The 10598-nt window shown below is 35.5% G+C and overlaps 1 protein-coding gene across 3 annotated transcripts in view; it reads left to right on the top strand.

Annotated features, from left to right (window-relative positions):
* LOC127837703 (coiled-coil domain-containing protein 180-like) overlaps positions 1-10598 on the top strand; it is a 62718-nt gene that overhangs the window by 34913 nt on the left and 17207 nt on the right. For all 3 annotated transcript variants that reach the window (XM_052364980.1, XM_052364979.1, XM_052364978.1), the window contains 8 exons: positions 912-1192; positions 3513-3594; positions 4055-4148; positions 4730-4910; positions 6894-7040; positions 7683-7859; positions 8517-8700; positions 9439-9577. In XM_052364980.1, coding sequence (XP_052220940.1) covers positions 912-1192; positions 3513-3594; positions 4055-4148; positions 4730-4910; positions 6894-7040; positions 7683-7859; positions 8517-8700; positions 9439-9577 — 1285 coding nt within the window. The remainder of the gene's footprint in view (positions 1-911; positions 1193-3512; positions 3595-4054; positions 4149-4729; positions 4911-6893; positions 7041-7682; positions 7860-8516; positions 8701-9438; positions 9578-10598) is intronic.

Genomic DNA, 10598 nt, shown 5'->3' with positions numbered 1-10598 from the left:
AGTACATTCTGTTCCACATCCCTTGTTGTCAGGCTGCCACTTCAATGTGTGACACCAAAGTCATATCTTCTAATTCATTGCAAGCTTGTTTGTCAAGGTTTGCCAAGTAATTTCATGGGTTCAAAAGTATGTATAAGGAAAAATGAGCAATGACCTGTACTAAAATTACACTCATAGACCCTTCTAATGCAACACTTTGTCTTTTTTCCTGTATTGTTTATCACAAGATTTTCAAAAAATTGGAATATAGCATGTAAATCATATGTTTTTTATCTCTGAAGAATTTTGTTCCAATTAGTCTATGATTTGATAAAATATCATTAAATGAGCAAGATCACTCTAAAATAGAAAGTCTCTAAGTGACACAATCTGAAAATATTTACTTCAAGTGAATATCATTAAATAGCTTATTTCATACAAACATTACAATCAAATGTTATAGAACTTTAATTCATGAGAGAATGTCATACATTGTGTTTAAATGACATTATCACATATTGGAAGACCACTATAGGTTGATGGACAGTCTAATGATAAAAAAAAGAACTTCAGAAACCTCCAAAAATAACAATTACAGAAATCTCTTAAGTCTGTTGTTAAAGGATTGTGTTCATACAGATAATGTAACTTAAATATCTTGCAGTTGCTTGTAGTTCACAAATGACTTGGAGATATCCACATCTCAACATGTCCAAATAAAAAGCAATAAGAATCATTGAAACTTTACCCAGTTATTCTTAAAACACACGCATATTTGAGCTATCAGGGCAAGGATGTAAAGACAATCAAGTCTGATTCTGACCAGTGTAAGGACTGCTGAACATTAAAAAAGGCCATTGATGTTTTAGAGAATCAAGATTGAATGAATAGCTAATAACTTAAATACTTACAAATGTACATTTCATTAACAGCCCAAGGAGATTAAGGACATCCCTAGTGCTATCAATGAAGTCCTGCAGACGAAGAAGGGCACCATGTTTTACGTGCTCACGGTCGCAGGCGAGCACGGGATCCCAGCGGAATATGGCGGAGTTAGCGAGAGGAGGGGACGATCCATGTCTGTGGTGGAAGCAACAGATGATCCGGCGTTCATGACAGAGGTTTCCGGTCTGTCTGAGGATCAGGATTGGCGACCGGATTACATCAAAACCATTGATGTCCCAGAAAGCCTCCTTGTGGAAATTCGTAAAATGTACTTTTCAAAAAAAAAAATACAAAATGATTTGTTTTGAGTTATCAGGGTTGAAAATAATCTTATACCCATGCATGAGCTATGGGTCTCTAAAATGTTTTGCTGGTCTCATAGATTTGTTGAGAAAACTGTATCTTTATACAAAAAGTAACTAAAGAGCAAGGGTGGGTATTCCTTGGTTATTAGTCCCATACGGGTTTCACCGGAGGGGACTTATGATTTAACCTCTTTTTTTGTCCGTCAGTCTGTCACACTTTTCTGGATCCTGCGATAACTTTTAAAGTTCTTAATATTTTGTCATGAAACTTGGAACATGGATAGATGGCAATATGGACATTATGCATGTCATTTCATTTTGTTCCTACGTCAAAAATTCTGGTTGTTATGGCAACAAATAGACTAGAAATACTGCTGAAAATGGTGTTTTTCACTGGATCCTGCGATAACTTAAAAAGTTCTTCATATTTTTTCATGAAACTTGAAATATGGATAGATGGCAATATGGACATTATGCACGTCATTTCATTTTGTTCCTACGTCAAAAATTTTGGTTGCTATGGCAACAAAAAGACTAGAAATACTGCTGAAAATGGTGTTTTTTATCTGGATCCTGCGATAACTTAAAAAGTTCTTCATATTTTTTCATGAAACTTGAAGCATGGATAGATGGCAATATGGAAATTATGCACATCATTTCATTTTGTTCCTACATCTTAAATTCTGGTTGCTATGGCAACAAATACACTAGAAATACTGCCGAAAATGGTGTTTTTTTCTGGATCCTGCGATAACTTTAAAAGTTCTTCATCTTTTTTCCTGTCCTGAAACTTGAAACATGAATAGATGGCAATATGGACGTTATGCACATCATTTCATTTTGTTCCTACGTCAAAAATTCTGGTTGCTATGGCAACAAATACACTAGAAATACTGCTGAAAATGGTGTGTTTTTCTGGATCTTATGATAACTTTAAAAGTTCTTCATCTTTTTTCATGAAACTTGAAACACGGATAGATGGCAATATGGACATTATGCACGTCATTTCATTTTGTTCCTACGTCAAAAATTCTGGTTGCTATGGCAACAAATATATAAAAAAAATCAAAAAAAATCTGACAATGGTGGAATTTCTGACAATGGTGGATCCGGTAGGGGACATATATTGCTTGGCAATAGTCTTGTTAACCATATTAGTTTAATTAATTATTATCATTACAAAGTTAAAGACGGTATATTTGTAACTGCTTGCATTTTCCCAAAATTTTTATGTACAACTTTCCAACATGTTCCTTTGTTTCCTTATGATACGATTATGTGCATATGCAACATCCATCTTACTAGATGATAAATTAAACAAGAAATGCCCCTTTTTCAAAATAGGCATTTTATGACTTCATGATTATCAACAAAATTAAGTTCCCTGAACCCACGAGGTTCACAGGTTTTATATATTATGATTTTTAGCGAGGCTGTTTTCGAAGAAACCCCGAGGTATTGTCATAGCCTGCTCTTCGTCGGCCGTCAGCCGTTCGCCGGGGTCGTTCTAAAACCTTAACATTGGCTCTAAAATCAAAGTGCTTCCACCTACAACTTTGAAACTCCATAAGTAGATGCACCTTGATGAGTTTTACACGCCACACCCATTTTGGGTCACTAGGTCAAAGGTCAAGGTCACTGTGACCTAAAAAAATTATTCTGACAAGCTTTCGCAGCCGAGTGTGGCACCCATTATAGCTCTTGTTAAATTATATCGTAAAGCAGGTCTATATAAAGTTTTGTCAAATTATGTCCTGGGTTAAAAAAAAGACTATGCCATTTTTTATATATCAAAAAGGCATTTTACTTCTTATTTTATAAAGGGATTTCACACCTTATTTCATAAAGGGATTTCATACCTTATTTCATAAAGGTATTTCACATTGTATTTCTTAAAGGGATTTCCAACCTTATTTCATTAAGGGATTTCAAAACCGTATTTCATAAAGGGATTTCACACCTTATTTCATACAGGGATTTCACACCTTATTTCATTAAGGGATTTCTAATCTTTTGTCATAAAGGGATTTCATACCTTATTTCATGAAGGGATTTCAAACCGTATTTCATAAAGGGATTTCACACCTTAGTTCATGAAGGGATTTCTAACCTTATGTCATTCAGGGATTTCACACCTTATGTCATACAGTGATTTTACCCTTTATTTCATGACGGGACTTTGAACCTTATTTCATAAAGTGATTTCACACGTTATTTCATCTAGGGATTTCACACCTTATTTCATCCCGTGATTTCATATTTTATTTCCCTCGATGCTTCCAGCATCCGGTTGAACTTCCTGAACCACCTTGAAGACTGGACAGATCAAGCATCAGAGCGGGCGTCCAGTGTTGTAGTTGCAAAAGTAATTTTACTTGACCTGTAATTGAACAGGAATCTTCTAGAATGTTTGTATCTGTCAAGTTTTGGAAGTAATTAATACAAGAAAAAACATTAAACATATCAAACATTTTTGTTGAAAAAAGAAAACCATTTGTAATTGTTGAACCTTTACTCTCACTTGTTTTGGCACCGTTTTAGAATGCATCAAGCAAATTATGTAGGAACAGGTCTTGAGAAAATAGCATGATGCTGTTTTAAAAAATACACAATGGAACAATGGAAAATGAAAATAATAACCTGTAAGGACATTATTAGAATTGTTGCTCTTTGAAGTATTTTGGATTTACCAAACAAATCTATTGAAAACTGCATTAGGAGGTCCCGGCCTTTCACCCTGTGTCTCTTTAGCATCATGTAGTAGTTTTGATCCATTAATCTGTCTCAAATGCAATGCCATATAAGAAACTTGACCCTTTTTCTAGTGTGAGGAGCTAAACAGCGAACTTGACCTTCGTCTTCACCTGCACAAGCCTAGGGCGCGCAGAGCTGAATACGATGTTCACAATGTTCGAGCAGGTGGGTTATTGGTCGGTTAGTGTGGAAAACCGGCTAAAACAAGTATTTCCATTGGCTACAAGTTCATATTCTGGGACTTACTAATCCCATGAGAAATAACGCATTCATCATGAAATGATATCATATCAGAACACGTCTTTGGTTATATATCAACATGTTTTGGTAAAGCTAGAAACAAATTATTGTAAGGAGGTCAAAACTCTAAATTTTTACTCCTTTGATCTTGTCCAACAAATAAAAAAATATTCCCGCGCTTGTTTGATAGAAAATGGTAGGAAAAGTCAACTTGTGTTTGATTCTCTATCACTTAGTATTGCAATTTTGTGTAATTATTTTTCTATTTCAATTTTTCTTTTGATGAAATTATCTATATGTGTCCATTCTGCGAATTCCTCTTATTTAAATAAAGATGCAAAGTCGTCAGAAATACTGGCATTAGTATGTGCATTTAATACTTGTGAATTTACTTTCCAAGGAAACATGTGAGGGGGTTAAATGATGACCTGATAAGATTAAAATACTGAAAAAATACCCCCCCCCCCCAAAAAAAAAACAAACAAACAAAAGCTTTCATGTTCCAGCTGAGCTTGTGATGCACTCTGAGAGAGTCACACGTCACTGCAAGGGGATCACGCAGGCGCTGACGGAGGTGCGGAACCGTTTTGTCTCCATGACAACCGAACACAACGAGCTGGCCAGCAAGTTCCGCAAGGACATCGAGGCACTCGAGGTGGTCTTCATAAACGCTACCAAGGCTTCCAAGTATTTATAAACTTTGTGTTTGCTTAATGTTTAACCCATTTATGCCAAGTGGACTCTCCCATCCTTCTAAATCGGATCAATTTATTTCCAAAATTAGGGATGTCTAGTATATTTATTTCTATATTTAGAATATTGCTTACAGAAATTCCTTTTAGCAAACAGCGTAGACCCTGATGAGACGCCGCATCATGCGGCGTCTCATCAGGGTCAATGCTGTTTGCCAAGGCTTTTTTTCTAGACGCTAGGCATAAATGGGTTAATAGTTGCAATGACTTATTCAGTAATAAATTGTGCAATGTTTTGTACACACACTTAGGTTTATTAAGAGTTTCAATTACTTATTCAATAATACATGGCTCAATTTTTTAGGAGACATGATATAAGGCTTGCAATGACTTATTCAGTAATAAATTGCTCAATTTAATTTTCTGTTGATTCATGATCATGAGTAAGTTTTTAGTTTTTAAATGGAATTTTCTGCTGTTTTGTGTGTGAAAATATTCATTAATCATCACTTGCAATAGTGCGATGTATTATTTGTTATTAGTCCACTACCGGTTTCACCGGAGGGGACTTATGGTTTGCGCTCCGTCTGTCAGTCAGTCAGTCAGTCTGTCAGTCAGTCTGTCTGTCACACTTTTCTGGATCCTGCGATAACTTTAAAAGTTCTTAATATTATTTCATGAAACTTGGAACATGGATAGATGTCAATATGGACATTATGCATGTCATTTCATTTTGTTCCTACGTCAAAAATTCTGGTTGCTATGGCAACAAATATATAAAAAAATTCTCTGACAATGGTGGAATTTCTGATAATAGTGGAGCCGGTAGGGGACTTAAATTGCTTGACAAAAGTCTTGTTATTAATACAATTAAATTTATTGTAAGAGCTCAATTTAAATTATTTTTTTGTGATCTTAGAAGAATGTTTTTTATTCACTCAAATCAGTATTTTATGATTTACAACTTGCATTCACAGTTTCTATGAATTTAAGTTCATGTGCTTTCTTTGGATTTGATTCACTTGACCAGTTTCAGGTATAAAATTATTCTGTCTCTCAGTTGTCCCTTGTGATTTTCAAATAGTCTCCCCTGAAATGTAGCCTAAATTTGGTAAACTCGAGTAGACAAGTAGAATTGGTTAATTTGGATAAAAAATAACCATTTTTGCACCCCCTCCCTGTTCTAGCCCTCTGCAACCAAGTATAGGAGGTATATGGGATTCAACATGGATGTCTTTCCCTCAGTCTGTCTTTGTATAGACAAATTTCCAATATAGTCTTTTTATGTCCAACATTTCAACCGGTATGCAGGGTCCTGATGATATTAAGTTTTGCACGTGAAATTTATATTATTGGTCATTATTGTGACAACATTTAGTTGCCCATGGTTCATTTTTCTGTTTATTAAGGAAACAAAAACTGCAATCATCGCCGAACCACATTTTCTTACATTTCCAAACATTTTCTATACCATTTCATGCATTTAAAAAAAAAACATTTTCCTTATATTTTGCATACATACTCATACATTTTCCATACCATTCCACACAGTTTCCAAACATTCCCATACATTTTCCATACCATTCCACACAATTTCCATACATTCCCATACATTTTCCATACCATTCAACACAATTTTCATACATTCCCATACATTTTCCATACCATTCCACACAATTTCCATACATTCCCATACCTTTTCACAAAATTCCATACATTCCCATACATTTTCTATACCATTCCACACAATTTTCATACACCCATACATTTTCCAAACCATTTTGCACAATTTCAATACTTTTCCATACATTTTCCATACCATTCCACATAATTTCCATACATTTCCATACATTTTCCAACCCATTCCACACAATTTCCACACATTCACATACATTGTCCATACCATTCCACACATTTTCCACACATTCCTATAAATTTCCTATGCGATCCCCACACATGTTTCCCATTATTATTTCAGACTGTACAACTTGAAGAATCAGCTGAATGTTGAGCTGGACAAGTTCATGTCAGTTATCCGCGCGTCTCTGCGTCAGTTCAGACAGCACCTTGACGAGACCCTGCAGATGCTGAGAGAGTCTAACGCACGGTTCATCAAGTCCTTTAAGTGAGTAGCCTTCCAGAATGATATGAGTGTCCCACTGGGAAAACTGGGCTTATTGCATGTGGGGAAAGTGTCGTTCCAGATAAGCCTGTGCAGTCCCCACTCTTTCCGCCTAAACTGTATATTTTGTTTGGAAGGGTCTTTCTGTAAATGAAAACTTCTAAATAAAATCCTGGGAAGACTCATTACGCCACTGCATAAAGCCCACTCTTCACAGAACCAGGCTCATTTGTTTTAAGATCAGTTTTAGACAGTAGACTACAGAAGTAAACTCTCTGGTATATGCAAAAAAATGTTTAGCAGCTGTTTAAATAGCATGTTTTCAGCGGGCCATGAAGTGAAAAATCATTGGAGAGGATGATGTCTTGTCAAATGTGAGCTCTTTATACAGATATTTTTAGCTTGATTCTTTTTATTTTGTTAATGTTTTTATCAACTTTTTTTATAGTAGACACTGTTGAGATATTTTACCTTTATTTTGAACAGAAACGATTATAAGCAATTGTTTATTAAAAATACCTCATTTAAATGAAAAAATGTGATAATTAAAAAAAATGCTAATCTTTGTAAATGACGGGGTTAAAGTTTCCTTAGTGATCTTTGACTCCCCGCTGTTAAAGCTACATGTACCATTCAATCTTGTAGGGTATTCAGCGATGGTGGCAACTTCTGCCCTGAAGAGATCGAGGACTATCGCAAGCGTCTGGACAAGATGGCCGCCAATGTGGACAAGGCTGAGGGCTCCATCATGTCTGACCTGGAGGATATGGAGTCCAAACGTCTGGAGCAGGCCACCAAGGTTGCCATGGAGTTTGAAGACAGGTAGGTCTTAAGAAAAAAAACAACAACAATACATTCCGTAGATTTCTTAAAATGTGCAAGTACAAATTTTCAGTGTTTCCAGTATTTATGTTTTTATTAAATCAATTGATGTAGGCTATGGAAAAACATGTATAGTTTTTAAGAAATTCTGGTAAACAAAAGAAACGTGTTTGTATGACATATGTGCTGTTCAATAATTTCATGGACTCTCAATTTCAAGGTCCATATTTCTCATATGTCACTGGAATTGCTTAGTTTTTGCAAAGGTATCATTTTAACGTTGTTGTGCTTTCCCTGTTTGGAAATGATAACCATCAGGAATATTTATTAATTTTACCATTAGTCAGGTTCACTGCAGGGTTCACATAAAAATATTTTTGGGTCAAGTTCAAGGTTCCTGTGCTAGAAATGGTTTCTGCTTAATAACTTTAGTTTGGATGCACATGCTATTCTGGCACGTCACATTCCACTTTCATGGTATTGTTTTTTAAGGAAGTCTCTTCTTAGCAAACATTCAGTTAAGGCGGAAATTGTCATCCCAGATTAGCCTGTGCATATTGCCAAGGCTGATCTGGGACGATACTTAATGTTCACACTTTAAGCCCAGTTTTCCCAGCGCAAGGCTCATTTTGTGACAAGTTGGCACTCTAAATGCAGGTTTAAGAGCCACATGTTTGACCTGATATTCATGGAGAAGATAGCCCGCTGGCTGACCAACACGCAGGTGAAAATCAAGGCTGAGGTGGCCGAAAGCAACACCCATGCACAGAAGCTAGCAAAACACCTCAGCGACATTGAGCGACGGATTGACGCGTGCGCTCGACCCAACCTTGATAAAGAGGTAGGACATGTTTGAGGTCATATTAATCTTTGTTAGAAAGTATTTATGAATTGACCAGTCTGCCAAGTAAAATGTCTGTGGTAATAATACCACATGATTGCAAAGTCATTCAATTTCCAAAGGTAAAATAATTGAAAGCCAGAGCAAACCATTATTTTTCCATGTGACATTAAAATGTAGTATGTCAACTGCATTGGTTTGAAAAATTAATTTCCAATTATTGAATATAACTGCTTAGCACACAAATGTGAGCCAATCACAAAGGCGTCAAGTTCATTTTGATCAAGCCCCTTTATAAAGATATTTATTTTATAATCACCAATATGCACTATTCTTTGCAAATTCTCTGAATTGAAATGTATTGCGTTAAAAAGAGATTCACTGAAATTTGGTATCCATATAGAAACATAATTTATAATTACCACCTTGTAGTATTCTTTTCAAATTATGTGAATTGAAATGTTTTGACCCTTTCCCCCATAAGAAGCAAAGTGAAAAAGGCTTTTCCAACCAGCATAAAACCAGAACAGCCTGCGAGTATCTGGCAGTCTGTTCAGGTTTTATGCTGTTTGCTGATCATCAGTAGCTAAGGATAGGCAATGAAGCTTTTAAAAGCTGAGTTTAGTAACAAAGGTATTGAATTAAATTTAACTTTCTAAGTGACTATAAATGCGTCAAAATACCTATCTTAGTGGTAAAGGGTTAAAAGAAATTAAAAGAACTATGGTACGTCTGCAGCAAATCACATCTGACCAGCTCAATGCCAGCCTGAAGGGAGTGTTTGAGGCTTTCCACACACGCAGCGTGTACCTGAACTGCCTGAAGGACCCCACCATGAGACCCCCGTCCAGCGCCATGCAGGGACCACCAGCAGTCGGTCAGTTGGAGTCATGTTTATGAGCCTTTGCTGTGGGAAAATGGGGCTTAATGCATGCACATTAAATGTCATCCCAAATTAGCTCGTATACAGGCTAATCTGGGACAATACTTTACTCACATGCATTAAGCCAGGGGTAGTATTCCAGAAGCATTTTAAGATAAATTTTATAATTATCCTTAAATTGGGAAATTTTCTTAAGTGTTTCATTTCATATTGCAATGGATTGACATCAAGATAAACATTTAAATAACATCATTATGCCGATCTTATTTTATGAATACCAAAAAAACATGTGTTCCCTTATTTAGTAAAGAAATACAAAACATTGTAATTTTGAACTTAAGTGAAATTATTCCAGAAATGACTTAAGATGTTTCTGGAATACCACCCCAGATTTTCAAGAGATAGGTTCATATGTCAGATAATCTGGCCTTCTGGAAAGTATGTTAACATCTGAACTTGCTGACTCCTGATGTACGTATTGTTGTCATCATTTGCCTCATTTCTTATAACATCAAACACGTTCAAATAGATTCAAAGGAAAAGTACGTTGTTTTTTTAGAAAAGAGGCCTTCATAATATAGAAGTTAATTAATTGCTGAACACCCCATGCCTTTGCATGTATAAACTGTTGGAATTGTTTACAATTTTTAGACTCCGTGAACTAACAGGACAGCCTGCACATGTCATAAAATACTACTTTATGCTGTAAAACTTGATGAAAATATTTTTTAATTTGACACCATGTTTGCTGCTTGTTGATAACTTTAACAAAACGAATAACAGAAGTAAAATGATTTTTTTAAATGAGATAAAAAAATTGGTAGTAAATGCAAAACATTGTTTATTGAGATTTTTCTCAGTATCTGGCAGTTTTTTTTAGTTGCTCAATGTCTTCAGATTTCTGTGAATATCAAACATAATTTGTTTCAATCATTAAACATTTAAATGGTTTACCAATAGAAAGTGTAAATACAAGTAAGTGATAACTGCCCCACTGCAGTCAGAAATAGGTGAG

Source organism: Dreissena polymorpha, chromosome 7, assembly GCF_020536995.1.
Source record: "Dreissena polymorpha isolate Duluth1 chromosome 7, UMN_Dpol_1.0, whole genome shotgun sequence".
NCBI classification, from domain to species: Eukaryota; Metazoa; Mollusca; class Bivalvia; order Myida; family Dreissenidae; genus Dreissena; species Dreissena polymorpha.
This window is presented reverse-complemented; position numbering and strand designations above follow the sequence as displayed.